At 52.1% G+C, this 21,041-nt stretch overlaps 7 protein-coding genes across 7 annotated transcripts; 3 read left to right on the forward strand and 4 right to left on the reverse strand.

The window, feature by feature from the left end:
- Positions 1-670: 670 nt before the first annotated feature.
- QC763_212960 (uncharacterized protein) lies at positions 671-2,275 on the reverse strand (the record flags this gene model as incomplete). The annotated part of the gene is made up of 2 exons (XM_062910338.1): positions 671-1,679; positions 1,738-2,275. 2 exons carry the CDS (start codon positions 2,273-2,275, stop codon positions 868-870), a joined length of 1,350 nt encoding a protein of 449 aa, XP_062769243.1. The 3' UTR covers positions 671-867.
- A 1,038-nt stretch (positions 2,276-3,313) lies between these two features.
- On the forward strand, positions 3,314-4,161 carry QCR7 (Cytochrome b-c1 complex subunit 7, mitochondrial). The gene is made up of 2 exons (XM_062910339.1): positions 3,314-3,694; positions 3,764-4,161. Exons 1-2 carry the CDS (start codon positions 3,579-3,581, stop codon positions 4,023-4,025), a joined length of 378 nt encoding a protein of 125 aa, XP_062769244.1. The 5' UTR covers positions 3,314-3,578; the 3' UTR covers positions 4,026-4,161.
- Positions 4,162-5,303: 1,142 nt separating this feature from the next.
- QC763_212980 (uncharacterized protein) lies at positions 5,304-7,795 on the reverse strand (the record flags this gene model as incomplete). Its single annotated transcript, XM_062910340.1, has 5 exons — positions 6,575-7,795; positions 5,883-6,505; positions 5,781-5,828; positions 5,645-5,725; positions 5,304-5,587 (listed from the first exon to the last, which is right to left on the reverse strand). Exons 1-5 carry the CDS (start codon positions 6,745-6,747, stop codon positions 5,304-5,306), a joined length of 1,209 nt encoding a protein of 402 aa, XP_062769245.1. The 5' UTR covers positions 6,748-7,795.
- Positions 7,605-10,127, forward strand: MAG1 (3-methyladenine DNA glycosylase). Its single transcript, XM_062910341.1, has 3 exons — positions 7,605-7,647; positions 7,781-9,534; positions 9,597-10,127. Exons 2-3 carry the CDS (start codon positions 8,252-8,254, stop codon positions 9,640-9,642), a joined length of 1,329 nt encoding a protein of 442 aa, XP_062769246.1. The 5' UTR covers positions 7,605-7,647; positions 7,781-8,251; the 3' UTR covers positions 9,643-10,127.
- A 1,881-nt stretch (positions 10,128-12,008) lies between these two features.
- Positions 12,009-15,387, forward strand: ecm33 (cell wall protein Ecm33). Its single transcript, XM_062910342.1, has 4 exons — positions 12,009-13,063; positions 13,446-13,507; positions 13,572-14,436; positions 14,493-15,387. Exons 2-4 carry the CDS (start codon positions 13,456-13,458, stop codon positions 14,797-14,799), a joined length of 1,224 nt encoding a protein of 407 aa, XP_062769247.1. The 5' UTR covers positions 12,009-13,063; positions 13,446-13,455; the 3' UTR covers positions 14,800-15,387.
- Positions 15,388-15,680: 293 nt separating this feature from the next.
- QC763_213010 (uncharacterized protein) lies at positions 15,681-17,427 on the reverse strand. Its single transcript, XM_062910343.1, has 3 exons — positions 17,220-17,427; positions 15,876-17,167; positions 15,681-15,809 (listed from the first exon to the last, which is right to left on the reverse strand). The coding sequence occupies exons 1-3, from the start codon at positions 17,383-17,385 to the stop codon at positions 15,711-15,713; spliced, it is 1,557 nt and encodes a 518-aa protein (XP_062769248.1). The 5' UTR covers positions 17,386-17,427; the 3' UTR covers positions 15,681-15,710.
- Positions 17,428-17,723: 296 nt separating this feature from the next.
- On the reverse strand, positions 17,724-20,480 carry QC763_213020 (uncharacterized protein; the record flags this gene model as incomplete). The annotated part of the gene is made up of 1 exon (XM_062910344.1): positions 17,724-20,480. One exon carries the CDS (start codon positions 20,478-20,480, stop codon positions 17,724-17,726), a length of 2,757 nt encoding a protein of 918 aa, XP_062769249.1.
- Between the last annotated feature and the right edge of the window lie 561 nt (positions 20,481-21,041).

Here is a 21,041-nt window from a genome sequence, read left to right on the forward strand (position 1 = left end):
TACTCATATAAAACTCATCAGCAACCCAGTTGCGATGTAAATAGCGGAAACGTCTGCGGGCATGTGCTACTGTGCAAGGCAGGTGTGACTTACACAAACAAAATCGAAGCCATCGTGAAAGCCGCCATCGGGGCCATGACCGTCTGTTTCTGTCAGCTTCACATGCACGCGCCCGATGACGGAGAGAACAAGAAAAAAACACCAACTCTAGAATTGAATTTCACCATTTTGAATTCTTGCAATTATCTCATCTCTTGCCCATGTGCCGTTTACTCTTGAGATGCTGGGTGAGCTTAAAAGGTCGACGACGTTAAGGTTTAGCGGGTGTTATCGGAGGGATCCATTTCCAAAAACCGCTTCTCAAAAGGAGCGAGCAAGCGACATCACACCACTTTTCCAGAACTTGATATCACTAGGTACAAATACCACACATCCAATGAGCACAGTACATGATTCAGATTATCAATGGACGAGTAATAGATTTTGAACCTTTTTGATATTTTTTTTCTCTCATTCTTTATAACAACATCTATCGTCTCTCTCTCTCTGTCCCTTATGCAATTGTGTTCCCCTTAAAAACTCCAGACCCCAAATCCCTTTAAACCCCCCCTCTCCCTCCTTCATCTCCTGATGAAAATCAAAGCCCCAATGCAAGATGCGACAAATAAAATGAGGGAAACAATAATGTGTCCATATCATATCAACCAAAAATATGAAAGCTCGCCTGCCTCCCTTTGTATGCTCGCTCTTGACTCGCCTTGCTTTGCTTTGCTTCGCACATCAAACAAATGCTGCTTGCTTGCTTGTCAAGTGTCTTATACTTACAAATAATCTTATATGCGCCTCTCTTCCTCTCAAGAAAGGGATTTATGAATCCAAAATCTCTCTCCTCTCCACGCTGCCACCACCCTCCAGCTTCTGCCTCCCTCTCTCCCTCAGCCCGTTCATCCGCCTCATCGCATACTCATACGTAAGCATCGTAACCGTGGCCGCCGGGACAGCCCTCATCATGTTGGTCCCCATGCCCGCGTAGAAAGCCATCCAACCCTCCTCCCTCAGAATAGTGCGGAAAGTGGTCACGATGCCCCTATATCTCGGACCGTTGCTAACCGCTGGCTTGTTCTGACCGGAAGCAGATGGCTCAGTCATTCCGAGGCCCTGCATGTATTCATGCCCCGGCATGGGTCTTCGCTGAGTCTGCAATCTTGTTCGGATGACCTCGTGGGGATAGGTAGCGCTGCTGGCCATGATCTTGCTCAGAATCGACGCCGACAAGATCCCGAACCAGTGCGATTTGTCTTCCTGGCCGGCTACTGGGGCAGCACCCATGGACGTGCCAGTAAATTTGGTCTTCAAATATTCGTACACGGGGAATTGGACCGCTACGTGGGTGAGACCGAGAAGGGCGGGAGTGAGGCCGGAATAAAACGAGAGAATACCCTCTGTGGTGTACATCTTGCGCGCAGCGTCAAGTGTCGATCGGTAGTGCCATGGCTGATGGAGCGTAGGGCGCGAAGTTGGCGTGTTGCTCCCCTTAGGATACAGCGAAAATCGTGTCCGGTCATGGCCAGTCGTCTGTGACATTAGTCGTGTCTTGATCACCCAGATTGGGTTCGTAGCAATCGTGCTGCTGGCTCCTGCTATGATGGATGACCAGAAGTTGACGACAAATGGTCTGTCTGTGACCGGGGTGTCAGTATCCCGCCACTTTCCAGACCCAAAGATCAGTTCCCTTACCATGATATTGTGACAAATAAATCTTGCTCTTGTTGTAAACCGTAAACCATACCGCCCATGTTGGCAGATACCCCATAATGATCGGTCCCAAGCCCCTGTACATCCCCCTGATTCCCTCCTCCCTCCAGATAATGTTAGCCGTGCCAAACAGGCCCTTGTAGACTACTCTCTGGTGTCCGGTATGCGGGCTGTTCTTTTGCATCGCCAATATTCCTCCCTGAGCCTGCAGCTTCGTCTTGATAACATCCAGCGGGCAAGTCACGACTCCAGACATGAACCCTCCCACCGCGCCCGCCAGCGCATTGAACTGCGAGTCCGAGGCGTCGAGTGCCCAGCGCTCCGCAAGCGTGAGCTGTTCCCCCGCCATGCTGGCGTTGCCCCCTCCGCCTGCCCCGCCTCTTCCCGAATGGTCGCTCGTCGGCTGCGAAGAGGGCGGCTCTTCGACGGCGGGCGGGTCCGGAAGCGTTACTCCATATTCCGCTCGAGGCGCAGATACGGCTTGTCCGTCGGGTGTGAGGTGGTGATGTTGGTTGGACATGCCCGCGTCTCTGCGCGCGCGGAAAGGCTGGAGAGGGGCACTGTAACCCGTCGTTTTTTCCTCGGTTTTGCAGGGTGATTTCTACTTTGCAGAAAGATAATTCAAGGGTCTCGGGGCCCCAAATCCCTCAGAGACCCTAGGGAAGTCTCAGGGTCGTCGGTAGGGAAAGATGTTCCCTTCTAGATCGTATGATGAGTAGATGCGAACAATACCGTTTGCGATTGCCTGTGATCGTGGTCGTGTGCCGGATGTGCGGGGAACGTCTTATACTGTGTTGGGGTGTGCCGGACCAGCAGAGGGGTCCTTTGTATGTTGCGCGATGGAACTGTGGGTTGTCAAATTGTTGCGAATCTGTCCAGGACGGTATGGCAGGTACGTGTCGTGCAAGAGAGAGGAGGAGAGACCGAGAAACTGACTTGCGCGAAAACAGCAAGAGAGTCGAGCGATCAACGGCGCTGGTGGTGGAGGAGAACCTTGAAAGGAACTGTGTCTTGGCAGCCGGCCTTACATGGATATGGTTGAGTGTGGATTGCACAATCGCACAGCAAGAGAAGAGGCAAAGTTAGCCGTGTGTCGGCGCTGACCGGGTCCCCTCTTCCTGCTGCTCCGTGTGTGCTCCGTCCAGTCTTTTTTCCCAAGTGTCGCAAGAATCGCAATCGTCACAAGTTCTCCTTAAGAAGAAGCCAATTACGTAGGCTGTGGCTGTTGGGCCGTTCTTGGTGGGCTGCTTTTTCAAGCCGAGTCATGTAACGCTGCTTTACCACCGTAACGCACAGTTCCGACATGCGATTCTACCGAGGATGAGATAGATGTGTTTGAGTTTCATGCAAGTCCCCAAAATTCTCGAAAGATGGGTTGGAGCTTGTGAACTGATGTCTGGTCTCATTCCCGTCTCATCTCTCATCTCTCATCTCTCATCTCTCTCATCTCTCTCATCTCTCATCTCTCACATCTCTCATCATGCATTGCAGCAGTTAGTTCAATTCAAGCTCATATTCAGATGGTCGCTGGATTGGTAGGCAGCGGGCGGGATCAGCGGGCCAAAAAAGTAGCATTACCTCATCGCTGCCTTGCGAAGCATAAGCATGGGAAAACCATGCCTAACTTTTCAGGCAGAAAATCCCAGGCCGCAACGGGTTTTCCCGGGGCAGAGCTCTGCCTGTCCAATTGAGCCAACCAACGTCTGCTGATTCCCGACGCGGCAATTTGGCAAAGCTCCCACCACCAAGCCCACCCACCCAGACTGCTGGTCGTCGCAAAGTTGCAAGTGTGAATACCTTCAACCTCCACACATCCATCCAAAATGACGGCCCCATCGCTCGCCAGCTATGTCACCAAGCGCCCCTGGCTCTCCAAGCTCCTGAAGCCCGTTGCCGGCTGGTACAGCAATGCTGCCCTCTACCGTCAAATGGGTCTCAAGTATGTGCATTATATCGGCCACCTCCAGAAACTGTTTCCCTAACCCTATACCCTCCTCCCTCTCTCCAGGGCCGATGATTTGATCTCCGAAGAAAACGCCGACGTCCTCAAGGCCCTCGGCCGCCTCACCCCCAAGGAGTCCTACGACCGCATCTACCGCATCCGCCGCGCCACCCAGCTCTCCCTCCAGCAAAAGATCCTACCCAAGAACGAGTGGACCAAGCCCGAGGAGGACGTCCAATACCTTTCCCCCATCCTCGAGGCCATCGAGGCCGAGGCAAAGGAGAAGCAGGCTCTCGACACTCTTGTCCCCTCCAAGGCCGGCCACTAAGAGAATTGCCCTGAACTTTTGCTTGTAGCCAAAAGAAGAGGAACCGGGAGTGGTGGAGAGGAGAAAAGGGGGGGAAACTGTACTATGATCATGGACCCAGGTCTGGAACAGACCGGGGTCAAGGAGTATGGGAGCGAGGTTAGATGGGGTGGGCAGACAGAAGGTGTGTGGTGCATGAAAAGGGGAAGGGGGGGAAACGCCGTCAGACAAAAAAAGAATAGAGGACGAACGTTTAAGAAACCCGGACCTGTTGTATATCTGTATAGAGGGCTCCTCAATTTTTCTCGGTAGAAGAAATCAGGAAAAACTCGCTCACCCATTCAATCTGCTGGTCTTCATGCTGTCAGTTGATTTTGAAGAGTTTGCCGGATTCACGGAAATACGAAAGGTTGCCGAAGAGCTATGGCGAAGTATTGATTTCAACTTAACGAGAAGCTATGAACACATGCCGCTCCTATCTCATGTCTCCAAAACATACGAGCACCAGAACACCGAATGACTCGACTGAAACAATCACCATCACAATTCCCTATCCAAACACAACAAGTTACAAGAACCACCAAATCCCCTGCTTTTTTTTTTTTTTACCACCACCCCCTATACCACCCGCCAGTCCCTCAGAATAAAAAAACAAAAGCCCCAGAAGGTTTTAAAAATCAGTGAGAGATAGCTAACAAACAAGCCTGGCTGGCGGGAGTAGGTTCGTGAACAACAAATAAAGCAGATGGATTACTTTAATCTTTTCTCTTTCCATCCAGCCCGTCCCTCCTCATGAAAAGAGCAATGTTCAACATATCTGATGATCCCCTAGCCCGTACTTTGCGCCGCCAATGAGAAAAAAAAAAGAACGCAATCAACACGAAACCCAGCCATGACAAAGCCTTCAATATGTGAAGCCCACATCAGCTCTTCGGGTATGTCCCGAGCATTCCGTCATACTAGCTAACCACCCACTCGGACAACAGCAACAATAACAGTTCAAAGAACAGAGGGTAAAAAAACGGTGCCCCGGGATTTTTAAAAGGTAGTAAACGATGCACAAGGTGAAATATTTCAGACATGATGTATTTTCCCGTGTCTGTGAGATGCCTGTTCTGATTCAGGCTGACAAGAATATCGTGGTTTTCGATGTGGATCATGAGCGTTCGTATAACGGCTGATGCGTTCCCTGGAGCGCTCTGTCGTAGTGGTGTTCTAGTATTTTGTGGAACGGGCGCCCCCTGGCCGAAGAGAAGATGGTGTGGTCGGGGGCGAGAGCGGCCGCCGGGTGCCAGCAGTTTATACGTTACCGCCCTTCTCTTCGGTGTCGATATGCCAGACGACGTAGTTGGGAAGGCCGTAAACACCATAGCCAGCCGCCTTGGCCATCTTGGCGAACCCTTCTGTCTCGGCTTGGTTCTCAAATGCGTAACATGGGAAATTGATGCCCGATCTGTGAACGTCGGCCTTGACCAAGATGTTCACACCACCAATACCGTCAAGTTCGATCTCCTCGTCCTTGTTGTTGCGCCAGTCACCCATTCTAGCCATGTAAGTACGGCCGGTATCGTATTGCTTGTAACCTAGAGCAGAAAGTTAGTGTTATTATTGTATCAAGACCGAAACAGGAGAAAACACACCCTCAGCCAGAACAATATCCTTAGACAGCTTCTTGGTAAGCGCGCGGCCCTTGTCGGATTCGACCCATGAGTTGTAGTCAACTAGCATTCAGTTAGCACCGTGTCCTCGCAACTATGGCATAAAACCACAACGTACATCTTCCTTCAATATCCTTGCCATTCTCGTAGCGGTGAAACCAAATGTCTGCCACAAGTTAGCACCTAATTATCCCGCTGAAGCTATTCCAGGGAAGCTTACTGGGAACGAGAATGTCCCGATCGTGGGCAATAAAGTCCTCGAGAATCTTCTCGGGGCTGTCCACGATATCTACATCCCTCCAGTACACCCACGAATGCTCAGGCTTGAGCGCCGTGGTCAAGAGGTAGTTGCGGGCCTTGCCCATGGCCTTGCGCCGGGGTCCCTGGGCCTCGAAGGAATGACGCTCCTCGACACTCTGGCTCAGCTTGAATCCAAAGTCCTTCTCGACAATCATGGCGCTCCGGAACTTGTCGGGGCGCTTCTGGAGACGGTTGAGCTCGGCAGACAAGACAGCGAGGGTATCATCGGTAGAGTCACCAACGAGGAAGCCAAGATCGATCAAATTGTGGGGGTATGTAAGCTCGGCAAGAAGCTCGAAATACTTGGAGAGGTAGGGGGCGGCATCCTTGAGAGGAGTGAGAATGAGAACTCGTTCTTCGTTCTGGACAGCCTTGATGGTGGACTTGATGGGGTTCAGGTCGACGTGGTCGATGGTGGACTCGTTGACAACCAGGGGCGCGTGGTGATTAAAGATTACTGGCGTGTGATGGTGGGCGTTCCATGCTGCTTGTTCGTTCTGTGACATCTCGGAAGGTGGTTTGTTCGGGCCCCAGCAGTAGAAGCTACACGCACACAGGGCATGATTAGCACTCTGGGCATAAATACTTTCAACAAAAATGGGGACGCCGTACCTCTTCATCTGAGGAGCGGACGAGCTGATGCCGCGCCATAATAATATTATTGTGCCAGTGATAGCAAGAAGTAGAAGGAAGCGGGTTCTGGTCAACAGCACCCATATCGCCCGCGTTGGGGGAAGACTCGCTCTCGCAGCCTTCCAGCTGACGCCGCCTTTGGGAAGAAGCATGATGTTCGAGGTCGCCGGGTGGCCCTCAGCACCACCCTACAAGGTCGATGGTGCAACCGTTGCGATGTGCAAAATTTCCGCTGTTGTCTCGCCGTCCAAAGTCGTGCAAGTTGGTGCTTCAAAAATCCAAATCGGTCTGGGTTGACAAGGACGGTATTCTGGGGCACAGTTACGCTCACAGATACGCGAGTATTTTCGTGTGGCGCGAGTTACGCCCGCGACAGTCGAGATGCCTGGAGTAGGACAAGAGGGTATTCAGAGGAGGGGTTCCAGATGGAAGAATCGTCTTGGTTTTCGTCAGGAATCGCTTCTTCTTCTTCTTCTTCTTCTTCTTCGTCGTAGTCGTCGCTGAACGGGCTGGCTCGTGATGTATGGGAGGAATGTGAGAAGCTCGAAGTCGAGCGGACAGCGTTCAGCACCCCATGCACGCAAGTCTCGGCTGCGTTCTAGCGTCTGCGACTCTGTAGGGGTTGCCGGTGTTAGGGGGTAAGGGTCCACTTTCGGGAGGTTCTGGACACTTGGCCGCCCAAACATCCCACTCAATTTCCACAGGCCTATGATTGCATTTTGAGAACATTTGACTTGTTCAAAATGAGGCCGTAATGTCTGTGCGGGCCTGCTATTTTGTCTCTTTTTGATAGTTGTATATCGATGTTGCTGATCTCTCTGGTTGAATCTGTGAATAGCATCACGCCTCTGCCCAGTGTACATCTCGCTCCGTCCGTCCTGCGGGTCAGCTTCCTTCGACCCTCCAGCACTTTTTGTGACCAAGCATGCCTTCCTTGATACGAGAGAGATTGCGTGTCCAAATAGAGAGTGAATGCCTCTGGTTATCAATGTTTCGGTTTACGAACACAGGCGGCAGCAAGATGCGACCACAGCATATCAATTTAACGATAGGTGCAGATGTTCCCGTCCCCCATCACTAGCTAATGCCACAGGCACGCTTGTTCTGCCGGCACGAACCACCATCCCACACAAACTCCCAAACTCATCTTGAGAATTTTATCTGATGAGCTTCGCGAAAGATTAGATTTGTCAAATGTCGATTCTAGAAACCAATGCGGGTCTTGGTCGAGTTGACATTAGCCTATCGATGATTCAGGCACAAGTTTCTTGGCTCAACCTCTCCTCTTGAGAGCTTGGCGTTGTTTGACAAACACCAGGACGGGATCTTTTCCGCCCGCTGGTTGGAATTGCGGCGTGCCCCCCAAGCTTACCTCAGCTTCGATGCCACCCACGTGAGAGGGCGACAATGCCGTGATGACTTGGGAAAGAGCGCGTCTCTCTACGTGTCTCTGAATTGTAGCTGAAGTCATGATCTTATAACTTGGTCTTATAGCAACGTTCTCTCTCATTCTCACTAGACCAGGCTCATACCCGGCTAGCCAATCAACGATCATCACTTACAACAAGCTTGCTCTCCAGACCTTGCCGACCTTGTTCCGTGGCTGACCTCGACAACCGTGAAAACCTGCGGCAATTGTCAGATTGGTTCCAGGTAATGCTCATTCGCTCCCATCGACTTCACTATTCGAAAGTTATCTCGGTCAATACTACTGCAGTTGGTTTGGTAAAACCTTCATGGTGTTCCTTCTTTCACAAGTTCTTGTCAGGATCTCAGCCTACGTCATTGATCCCACCTTTCTTGTCGACAACAACCGTCAATACAGCTTCAGGCAGCAGCATGGAAACAAGAAGGTCGGCTCGCCTCGGTGCCATCTACGAGTCTGCCAAAATCACCGAGCCAGTACCTGCTCCTGCTCCAACCAAATTCCGCAAGAGAAAAGCCGTCGAAGAGGACGACAATGAGCAAGACACCACCCCATCAACCCCCCGTCGACCTCGTGCTGCCCCCAAGCCCGACCTCGACCAAGCACCACCAGCAACACCAACCCCCAATGCAGTCTCCCTCATAGCCGAACCGGTCAACACAATCTCCAAGCCCAAACCCGCTGCGGTAAACCGCCTCGCAGACCCCAACCGCACCAACGCCCTCCTCCTATCCCCTCAAACATCCCGGCTCATCTCCTCCACCACCGGCGCCTCAGTCCAACCCCCTACTTCTCCCTCCGCCATCCCGCTAGAAGGCATCAAAACCACCCCCTCCACCACAACCACCACCAACCTTCTAGAAGAAGCCTGCGCCCACCTCATCAAAGTCGATCCCAGAATGAAGCCCCTGATCGAGAAACACCACTGCCACATCTTTTCCCCTGAGGGTCTATCCGAGAAAATCGACCCGTTTGAGTCTTTGGCGTCAGGTATCATCTCCCAGCAAGTCTCTGGGGCGGCGGCAAAGGCCATCAAGAACAGATTTATCTCTCTTTTCTACCCAGGCAATGACAACACCACCACCACCCATGAGAAAAAGAAGTTCCCCACCCCGGCGGACGTCATAGGAAAGAGTATCGAAACCCTTCGCACGGCGGGGCTGTCACAGAGGAAAGCGGAGTATCTCCTTGGGCTGGCTCAGAAGTTTGTCTCTGGGGAGCTGACGGCGCAGATGCTGGCTGATGCGCCTTATGAGGAGGTTCTGGAGAAGTTGATTGCAGTGAGGGGGCTGGGGAGGTGGTCGGTGGAGATGTTTGCTTGCTTTGGGTTGAAGAGGATGGATGTGTTTAGTACTGGGGATTTGGGGGTGCAGAGGGGGATGGCCGCCTTTGTGGGGAGGGATGTGGGCAAGTTGAAGGCGAAGGGCGGGGGGAATAAGTGGAAGTATATGAGCGAGAGGGAGATGGAGGAGATTGCGGAGGGGTTTAGGCCTTATCGGAGTTTGTTTATGTGGTAAGTTTACGTCGGCGTTGGATGTGTGACTGAGTCTGAAGCTGATGATGGTTTTGATTTAGGTATATGTGGAGGGTTGAGGAGACGGATATCAGTACGATGGAGTGAATACCTCGTGCTGTTTGCTCATATCTCAATATTCGACATACCGCTCTCGATTTTTGGAGCATTGACCAGCCGGAACTTTTCCAAGTCAAATCCTATTAAGTCTCAACTGCCGGAGTCAACTTTTGGGTGTCTGGCTCGGCACATGAACCGAACCCAAGAATCTAGTTCATGCTGTTTCTTGCCGGTGTCACCATACCCCAAAGTTGGAATCCCGGTTATGCAGTTCAGTTCAAGAATCCCCATCAGGGCCGCGATCGAAATTTCCACCAAATTTCTGTTTGTTTCAGATTTACTTGTTCGGTGGTAATATATACCGTATTATATCCCATGTTTTGTGTGTTATATGTGGTATTTCCCGCTTGAACGATGCTTGTTATTGGGAGGAGTTTAATTACACCCAACAAGAGAGATAAACTGCGGCGGAATGGATCCTATTCGCGAGAGGTGGTGATGGTAATCTGTTTGGTGATTTTAGTTTGGCATTTAGGCTTGGATACCGAAACAGCTACATATATCCGGCTCTTATAGCAGACTCTCATGATTTAACTATGGATGTTGGGGAGTGCAGCCTGGACTTTGAGGTAAACAATAGTGCTATATACCATCAATACGACGCCAAGTAGGTGTGGGTGATACCGTTGCAAACTCTATGCAAAACATATATGTATGCAGTTTGATATGCCGTTGCGGATCAAGAGTACATCATACTGCCCACTCAAGGCAACGATTTGACTTCAGCTGCCAGTATCCCATGATGCTATGGACATCGGTTGACCTGTCTCATAATCATCACTTCCCTCGCGTCAACCAGATGCTGCCATACTGTCAAGTGTCGTGCAACAGCTAGGGGGGTGTAAGTCAAGACACCATCAACAGACAACAAAAAACGTCAAAGAATTAAACTCTCCCTGGCTTGATCTGGAGTACCAAGTCCTGTCCCAAAGCGCCGGCATTGGGACGAACCTTTGCCAAACCACAAAATCCAGTCTGCTACTCCTCCACATCCTACCCCCTTGGGTCAAGCCCACACGTATATCTTTCCCCGCATATTGATGTCATGTTCAATGGATTGTCGCAAAAATCCCAAACCTAATTCGTACATGTCCCAGACCTTAAAGCAACGTCACAGGAGATCTGACATTTCGCCCATTATCAAAACCGTTGCCAAGATACTGTGGCAGCATGCCAGTGCGGGGCTCAGTCGGTGCTACAGACGGCGGCGGCAATATGGCCCGACCCTGGCCTCGACCTGTCACAAACAATTGTCGTCTCTTTTTGTAAAAATGAGGTCTCAAATAATGCGAGATAGGCACCGGAAATGTTCCCCTGTGGCGCTGGACACTCGCACAAAATGTGCCATATGTACGCCGTAGCTCGGTTGACACGATCTTCAACGATACGGATTCCAACATCAAGATCAAAGACTCACGATTGTCGTCAGCCTTGTTGTTCAAACGCCCAGCTTGCGTAAGCTTGTTTATCCCGTTCTTTCTGTGACTTGTTTCATGTCGCATCTGCAAACCCCCAATCGAGAAAAGGGAAACCCCAGTGTGTTGGACATCGAGAACCTCTGGATCGAATGATTGGTGGTTGTCGTGCACGGTCCATCAACAGCAAAAAGGGGGCGCTCTAGAAACAGATATCGAACGGCTGGGTGTGGCCATATCCGTTCACATTTCACCAGCGCGGATCAAGATAACAACGCAGCAGCCAGCCACGGCACAGTGTTCCCGTCCGCAGGCCAGGACAACGGGATGAAAATGTGCCGTCGCCGTGACGCCCATGGTGGTTTTCCACGCGGACGAATTGAACGACTCGAGACCTTTTGGGTGATGGTATGTTGAAATGTAAAAAAGGCAGGATTTGACCATTCTTGTGTGTTGTGTTCCATGCTGATCACGCTCCCTGATTTTGAATTGCAGGGTGGAGTTGTGTCTCTCTCGCTTGAGTGCGACATTGGCCAATTGAAATTCGCAATTTTCGTATCCTGAAATGGCCGTTTTCCTTCCTTTCCAGAAGCCTGGTCAAAACACCAGACTTTTTCTGTCATCGGTCGCCTCCCTGCCTATTACTATCCGTCCAGGTGGCCACAAATACCGGTATACGGAGGTTCAGGGGCCGGCTGGTAGAAGATTTGTAGCCGATGCGGGCGGGATCCCTCAGACAAAAGAACCACGTGCCGGAACAGAGACCAGACCAAATGGTTGTTTTCGGTCGTTCTTGTGGTTCTTTGTGCTCGTGCCCGTGCCCGACGTCATACCGCCGCGGGCTGGACAGGTACCGATCAGTGTAAGCTTCGTTGACGTCGCTGCTCAGAACCTGAAGAAGCTCCTCCTCCTCCGCATTCTCTGGCGGCCGAGCTAGTGCTGCAATCACGGCTACACAATGCAACGCAGAGACTTTGTGTTGTCGAGTGTCCGTCTTTTCCTTTGATCTGTGGTCTTGTTTGCTTGCTGCCCGTTGCCCGGTGGCCGTGTTCATAGGGAAAAGGGTTATCAAATCGGACGGGCCGAAGTTGACTGCTTCGTGATCAGAAGACCCAGGAGACAGCATTGATGGCAGGGAGAATTTGGCCAAATCTTGAGATCCCGGCGAGTCCCATTTTCCCAATTCCTGCGAGATTGGTTCCCCGGCCCCTGTCGAGCCAAGCCCTCCATCGACGTCGCCAGACGCTCAAGAAAAAAAGCAGGCAGCTCGGCCGAGCTTGGAAGTTGGACGAGCTTCCAGGGCGCCCGACTGGAGATTCCTTGGAATCCTGGCCCACCTCAACCCCCGGACGTGACACGGTTATGTCCACGCCTGAGGCCTCAACTCAACCCTCTTGGTCACCAACAACAACATAGACAGAATCAGACAAACAATGACAGCTTGAGATTATCATGAGGAGCCCAAAATATGCCAAGTCTCGCCCATTGCCGTGGTGAAGCAGATCCAGATCCAAGTGGAGACCTGTGCTGTCGCGGTGAACCACTCAGGGCCTGTCGATGCTGGCGGTGCATGCGCACACCCCACCTTTCAGCTTCTTGTGGTGGTGTTGTTGCAGGGGCGTGCCCGTAACATGGCTAGCGTACCTGCAATAATTTAGCTCCATTTGCCCCTTCCTCGCATGTTTCTGGTGCCGACGTGCCTGTCTTTTCTGCCCCTTGGATTCTACTTTTCTCAAGCCACGCCTCTCTCTCTCCTTCCCTCATCACACCTTTCTTCCTCCCGTCATTTTGAAGGTCCTTCTTCACTTCATACATTCGTTACTGTCAATATTTCTCCCATCGTCGTTGATTAGAAAGAGTCCTCTCGCTCACTCTTTCTCTCCCTCATCACGACTTTCTCACCAACCAAAACTGAATCCCACGTCGCGTCCATCCTCCCGCGCCACTAATCAACTAAGACATTCCGGTATCCCGCGACGCCATTGAAGAAAGAGGTGCGTTCCAATAGAAGGGGTGTTCTTGACTCGTCTCCCTCACATCCCACTGTGTACCTGCTGCTTTCACAAGAAAATCCTGAACCCGATGAGACACCCGAGAGGAGGAGCTGCTTCACAGTTGATCAGCGGAAGGAAAGACATCTGCTTTGCGCGCCAGGCCCGCTTTGCGTGGACCATCTTGATCCAATTGCCCGCCTCTCAGTTTTCCTTCCCACAACTCGAGCTGTGAATCATCAAACTTTTTTGGACTGGTTTCCCCCGAGAACAACACAAGCATTGTAGCACTACTTCTGATATCACTGCACACCCAACGCACTTTTTATTCATCTTCAGACATTCAACCCACAAGCCATTGCTGACATCGATCCCATTTACTCAGACTCAGCAAAATGCTCGTCAAGAACCTCCTCCCTGCCTTCGTGGCAATTGGTTCTGCCGCTGGTGAGTCCATGATGCGAACATCTCGTGAAGCCATGACGAGGTGACTGACATGCTATGACACCAGCCCAAAGCGGCACCTGCTCCATCTCTGGAGGCACAACAACCATCAACAACCCGACCGAGGCTACTGGGCTCGCGAACTGCAGAACGGTCCGCGGTAGCGTAGTTATTGGACGCAGCGCCGGCCCCAGCATTGATCTCTCTGGCCCTAGTGAGATCACTGGCGACCTTAAGGTGGCCGACAATGGCATCATCGAGACCCTCCAGAGCAGCGACCTCGCCACCATTGGCGGCAAGTTCCAGCTGAAGAATGTCACCAAGCTCACCTCCGTGAGCATGTCTAAGCTCACTGCTGCCAAGGAGATCGAGTGGGACACCGTCACCAACATCGAGTCTGTGACCCTCGGCCCCGTCAACAAGGTCGACGACATCAGAATCAGCATCACCTCCCTCAGGAATCTCGATGCTCTCGACCTCGGCAACGTTGCCAACCTCAAGCTTGACAACAACGCCCGTCTGTCCAAGTTCTCCAGCAACCTTCGCACCTTGAGCAAGAACCTTGTTCTTGCTTCCAACGGTATTGGCGGCATCGGTCTCGAGGTTGAGCTCCCTAACCTCGTCTGGGCTGTCGAGCTCGACATCAACAACGTCACCACCTTCTCCGTTCCCTCCCTCAAGACTGTCAACGGCAGCGCTCGCTTCGGCTCCAACTTCTTCCAGTCCTTCTCCGCCCCCAACCTTACTGCCACCAGCTCTGGTGATATCTCCTTCATTGGTAACGCCAAGCTCACCAACGCCACCTTCCCCAAGCTTGAGGCCATTGCTGGTGGTCTGACCATTGCCAACAACACCAACCTCGATGAGCTCACTGGCTTCCCCAAGCTCAAGTCTATTGGTGGTGCCGTCTTGCTCCGTGGCAACTTCGAGTCGTAGGTTTTGAAATGTTGAAAGTTTGCTGAACAGCCACTAACATGATGGAATTTAGTGTTGAGATGCCCGCTCTCGACACCGTCCGTGGTACTTTCGACGCCTCTTCTTCCGCCGACATTTCCGAGTCTTGCAAGGCCTTCGACAAGCTCGCTCCTCAAAACCAGGGCGGCAACGGTGTCATCGCCGGTGGCTACGACTGCACTAGCAACAACACCCAGGCCAACGAGGATACCGACGGCAGCACTTCTGGCAACGACGGCAGTGGCGGCAGTGATGACAAGGACAACGGTGCGGTCGGCATGGCCCTCAACACCGGCCTCTTCGCCATCATCGCCCTTGCCGGTTTCGCCGTGGCTCTCTAAGATAGGAAGAGCAATGTTTGATTTACGAACAAGGAACGACAAATCTGGAGTTTATGTTGCCGATTAATCGTGGCTGAGCGCATTTGCATCACACACCCATATCACGCGCAGGGATTGCTAGACTTAATACTCTTACCAACATGCTCTTTCCTTTTGACGAACGTTCCTCGTTTCCTCTCCCTCGCCCGTGAAGTTTTTTGGCCCCCTTTCGCGCAATCAACGAAGTCATGAGAGCAGTCCCCTGGTAGAACTCGACGCAGAGTTTTATCGGGGGCTAGGAAACGAGAACGCGGCCAAGTGGAAGGAGGATGGTTGAGTAGAGAGGTGTTGGACAGGAGATTCGGTTGTAGTGTGGGCTGTGGAGAATAAGGAAACATAATAACTGGGTGATGGGTGCGGAAGAGGATAAACATCGCTCTATGATTTTTGACTGGTTCTAGCGGCGTTTTGTTTATTTGTATGAAATCTCTTACACGTTGTAATATCGATGGGGGCCGCGAGCCGTGTTGCTGTTGTCGTATTGTAGGGTTAAAAGCGAATATGATGATTGTCTGTTGAGTTTTGGACTTGGTCTGTTGCGTACTTGGGGTTCAACTGTGACATGGTATTTTTCGGGAAAGGATGTCTTATGTTCATGTGCTTGTCCGCCACTATCACGGTCTTTTTCTGTTTTGGGGAACGATAGGAATAAGCAGTCTAACAGCACAGCCCTCTCCCTGTATACATATTTGCTCGTTGGTTTCGGTACTACTGCGTTGTATATCTGGAGACACTTGGGTGTCTCCAGATAATTGCTGTTTTGGAAGTTGACCAAAGTAGAAATATTGTGTCTCTTGCTATACCTAGAGATGTCCCCCCCAAAAAAAAAAAAAAAAAAGACCTACCATTCCTTTCTCTATGCAGCCAAGTATCTACTCCTCATAAACCCCTTCCTCAAACTTTTCCGCATCGTAGAACCCAGCCCGAATGGTGTTTCCATTGAAGATTCTTCCTTCGAGGGCGTTGACTGCCTGTGATATCATTCCTTGTCAGCAACACGATCGAACGTTTAGTGTGTTACTGCAGTTGAAACTTACCCTCAAAGCCGAAACCTCCTCCACAAACTGGATATACACCCTCTTGTTCTCCCCCAGCCTTTCACTCTGATCAATAAACAGCTTCTCCACCCTCCCATATTTTTCCCCGCACTCCTCCCCTATCTCCTGCCCCAGCCCAGCCTCAACTTCAGCGGCCAGGTTGGGAATGTTGAGGAGCATATCCCTTAGCACCACTACCCTGCTGATCTTTTGTCCGGCGTTGTTGTTGTTGTTGTTGTTGTTGTTGTTGTTGTTGTCTTGTTGCGGCTGTGAGGGAGTGGAAAGTGACTTGGGGGCAATGATGCGGCCCTGAGCAGCAGCCGGATCCCGGAAGCCACCGCCTTCCGCGTCGGATTTCTTCTTGCGTTTGAGAGGCTGGACGGACAGGGCGGAGGTGATGCCGGAGGAGGAAGCGCCGAGGCCGGTGCCGGCTGTCCAGCCGTATTTGGACATTAGCTTGGTTGCAAAGGCTTTGCCGCGGGTCTTTTGCGGAAGGGAGCCGGCCACGTTGATGGAGGAGTAATCTACGCCTTCGTGTTCTTCGGGGTCCGAGTCGAGGTCCATTGCTTCTAGGTCGGTTGGGGGTGGTGGTGGTGGTGGGGAGTATCGGACGGGAGCACGGGATATGGTTGCGGTGTCGGTGGGGGGAGGTGGTGGTAAGGGGCTGGAATCGGGCGGCGGTGGAAGGGGTTGTTGTTGTTGTGACAAGGCCAAACGGCGGGCGTACGCGTCGTCACCGGTTGCGTCGTCTGGTATATTTGCTGCTGTTCTTGGGGGTGACATGGGCGGTGGTGCAAAGTTGAACGAGGTAGGGGGTGCGAACTGGCTGTTCATGCCCATTCCTCTGCGGTCTGGCTCGTCTTCGTCCTCGCCAGTGTAGCGATCCTGACTTCGTGACTTGCGTCTGTGGGCGTAGAGGATTTCCTTCCACTCTCTTACTTCCCGTATTCGTTCATCGCTTCGGAGGTATTCTTCTACGTTGGTTGGGCGGGCGGGGTCGTAGGTCTCGTCCCAGTTTGTTTGTTCCCTTTCGTCGGCCTTTTTCTTCTTTTTCCTCCTGCCGCCACGCTGACGCTTCTCGTTGGAGGCGCTGTAGAGGTGTTCATCTTCCTCTGTTGCTGCCCAGTCGGCCAATGTGCTTCGTTGTGGTGGTTGCGCTACTGCTGCTGCTGGGGCACCTGGTGATGCTGATGCTGAGGGGACAGCGGGGGGGGGTTTGGGAAAGGATGGTTTCGGTTTCGCTGTTGGTCTGTTGACTTGTGGTCGGCGGAGCATAGGCTGAAAGCGAAGAGCTGTTCCATAGGTTAGCAAGAATACAAAGCTGTGTGTGCGCAGAGGACACACCTGGATCTATCGCCTTCTTCGGGGGAGGCGCATTGTTGTCTTTGGACTCGTTCTGATCTTTGGATGCAAGCGCGGGGCTAGAGCTGCTGTCGCCGACTGGATCAAGTAAGTTGGCATATAGGGACATTCCGCCCCCGCTAGAACGCGGCGGTGGTGGTGCGGACATCTTGATGGACCTATGTCGAAGTGGTTCGTTGTGAAAGTTGATGCTCAGCCTTGCACGCGAGGCCAACGTGGATGCAGCAAACAATTGGAGATGGCCGTTGAGGTGCCAAAATAGTGGGTCGGCTGCTACTCTTTTAGTGGAGGCCCTGGAAGTACGGAGTATACGTGCCTCTTTTAAGTATGCTTTTTCTGAACCTATGAATCAACCGTAATGAAGTCCCATACATGCAAAATTGTTATGATGCAAGGGAAATTGTATTAAGGATGTAGAGAGTCCATAAAAATGTATGTCATCGCTCAAAAATATCCTTATTCATCCTACTCAAACCTCGACTATTCTTAGGACCTCTGCTTCGGGACCTTCTTGCCTTCCATGGCTTCCACGTCCTTCTTGTCATAGTAATGCCCTCCAAACTCTGTAAGCCACTTGGGGTCAATGGGTATGACACTCCTCACAAACTCCTTGCTCGTCACCACCAACTCGTGGTAGATAATGACCCTTGGTGGCGGATCAATACCCCTGACGACACTGCTCGGGTGCACGTATACCGTCATGTTGTTCTTCAGCGTCCTGTACCCGTCACCACTGCGGTTCAACCTAGCCGCATTCAAAAAGAAGGCCGACGTTAGAGCTCGAAGAATCGGGTTCATGTTGGATATCCCACCGCAAGATGATTCGGACCCTTCGAGCACTCGATCGCACAGTTTGGCGAGCTGGTCTCGGACATCACGGGCTCTGGTCAAACTTCGCTGCGTGAGGAAGTTTTCCTTTGCCCAGATGGGAGAGTAGTCCGAGTCTACCCATTGGTTGTAAACATTGAGCAGAGTCAGGTGGTCACCACCGTCCTTGACAGTGAACCGCGCCCTGGCAGAGTCGGCGTGGACCGCCTTGTCCTTGGGCCGGAAGAAAAGGGTTGCTACCTCGCCGAGCATTGCGACAATGGTGAGAACCTCCGAGACACACTCTTCAGCGGTGGCCGCGATGAGTGCCTTGGCAAGCATAGGTTCAGCTGGGAACTCGCCCATTTGCCGACCAACACGTGTCAAGGCGCCAGCGGAGTTGAGTGCTCCAAGGGCATAGAGAAGGTTGAGAGACTTGATGAGAAGCTCGGTGGGTGGGGGGTCAAGGAAGTCAAAGTTGAGGAGATCATCGATACCTAAAGCCTTGAGTTGCAGAACCACACTGGAGAGCGACGTCCTTTGAATCTCAGGAGTTGGCGATTCGTCCATTTCGGACAAGTAGGCAAACCTGGTGTAAAGACGGAAGCATTTTCCTGGGCGGACACGACCAGCACGACCCATACGCTGGTTGGCGGCAGCTCGAGAGCAGGGCACGACAGCCAATGTTGACTGACCAGTCGTACCGACTGGGCTAAAGGTGTTCTCTTTGGCATAACCCGAGTCAATGACATAGACGATGCCATCAATTGTCAGCGAGGTTTCGGCAATATTCGTGGAAAACACCACCTTTCTTGCTTTCGGTGGCGTTGGTTCGAAAATCTTGGCTTGTAGTTCTGAAGGCATGTTGGCATAGATTGGTAACGCGATGATTTCGGGCACTCGGCTCCCTAGCTGCCGCTTGATCTCTGTAACCTGCTCGCAGGCATGGTCAATTTCTTCTTGACCTGTAAGGAACACGAGAATGTCGCCTTCGGGTTGCGTCGCGTGCAGTTGAAAGACTGTGGCAATGCTGGCTTCCACATAGTTGGCTTCGGGCTTTTCTGTGTAGTAGACCTCCACGGGATGGACTCTGCCGGGAACGTTGAAGATGGGCGCTCCGTCGAAGTAACCGCTGAACTTCTCAGCATTGAGGGTAGCTGACGAGATAATGAGCTTCAGCTCTGGTCTTGCTCTGGTGAGATCCTTGATCAAAGCCAACAGAATATCGGTATGGACCGTTCTTTCGTGGGCCTCGTCGATGATAATGGCCGAGTATCCTTCTAATGTCGGTGATGTTACCATCTCCCTCAGAAGCATGCCATCCGTCATGTATTTGAGAATAGTCTTCTCGCTGGTACAGTCTTCGAAACGGATCGAGTATCCAACCTCCCTGCCCACCTTCACGCCCATCTCGTCAGCGACACGAGCAGCAACACTCATGGCCGCAACACGACGAGGTTGCGTACAGGCAACCTTCATCCCTTCGTTAGTGTAACCTGCCTCGTGAAGGTACTGGGGTATTTGCGTGGTCTTTCCTGAACCAGTCTCACCGACAAGAATCAGAACCTGGTATTCTTTGATGGCGTCCAGAAAAGCCTCACGATAGGCGTATACGGGGAGGCTCTTCCGGACCTCTTGGATGGACATGTGCGCCCGTTCCGCTGCCTCGATCCGGGCCTTGAGTACCCTCTGCTCCTGGGTCAAACCGTCACTAGGCTGGGCGAGCTTTGCAGCCGCATCGCGAACAAACGCAATGTTATCTTCGTCCAGCAAGAAGTCGTACTTGCCCTCCTCCTCCTCACGCTCCCGGCTCTGGATTTGCGCCTTTGCCTTGACGGTTTGTTCTCGTTCCCATTCTTCGTACTCGGTGATGTGCTTCTCGTTTCCGAACTGATCCCTCTCCACATGGCGCCTGTTCAGCGCCTCCTCCTTCTTCTTGCTATCGGCCCCATACTGGTCAGGTAGACGGTAGCCGTCTTGGTAGTCGTCGATGCGCAATCGCTCCTCGGCCAGCCCTAGGATTTCCCGATTTTTGGCGAAGTCTGCTTTTTCCCGTTCCGATAACCGTACACCAGACCGCAACTCAGCTGTCTCTTCCGCGACCTGTTTTCGGAGCAGCGCCAGCTTCTCTGTTTCTCTCTTGGCCAGGTAGTCGAGGCGTGACTTGAGGCGCAAGTCGCTTATTTTGGAGTCGTCGCGTCCGGTATCACCGCGGCTTATTTTAGAACCGCTCCCTCCGTCCCTTTCCCTCCTGTCACTGTCTCTTTCGCTGCCTCTTTCTCGTGGAGATCTGGACCGTCGATGTCGTGGCAATTCGTCGCCATCTCGTCGCCTGCGCCGCTTCGGAGACCGTGACCGATCGCGCTTCCGCTCTTTGGATGGCGCGGAAGGGCCCTCGTCCATAGGCACAAAGGCGTATCGTTTGTTGGAAGCCATTGTCGATGCCTTTTGGTTGATGGTGATGATCTGAGAGGCAACAACACTTCCGATTTCTTATCTTATCAGCAAGGGGTGCACAGGCCCTTGGACCATCCTTCAAGGTCCTCTCAAAAGGTAGAGAGGGCTATGGTTCCATGTTTCCCCTCAGACCTGTAAAGACCACTTCACAACTTGAACTTGGCTCGGATCTCGGTAAATATTTCCTTGGCCTTCTTTTGAATCATGAATTGCCGTTGCTAACAGCAAAGCCTCAAAATGGTCTCTCATTCGCCTCTCAATCTTCAACTTCATGGCCATGGCAGTGCGATATCGCCACGAACCAATCAGATGCAACCTCTCAACGCACAACCAGTAGTGAGTTAACAGGGACAAGTCGGTATGAGACCGCTTCTGAGACATGCTAGAGGAGTACGGTATGTCTCGGGAAGTTCTGTACCTTAAACACTGATGTTTCTCTACAAAGCACCAGTTTCCTGGTCTTATACGTGTTGAACCTGCCATCAACATGACTTCCATCGCCGAAGCTCACGGCGTTCGGCACAGCTCTGTTGGACCCAC

The sequence above is a fragment of the Podospora pseudopauciseta genome (genome assembly GCF_035222475.1).
Source record: "Podospora pseudopauciseta strain CBS 411.78 chromosome 2 map unlocalized CBS411.78m_2, whole genome shotgun sequence".
Lineage (NCBI taxonomy): Eukaryota > Fungi > Ascomycota > Sordariomycetes > Sordariales > Podosporaceae > Podospora > Podospora pseudopauciseta.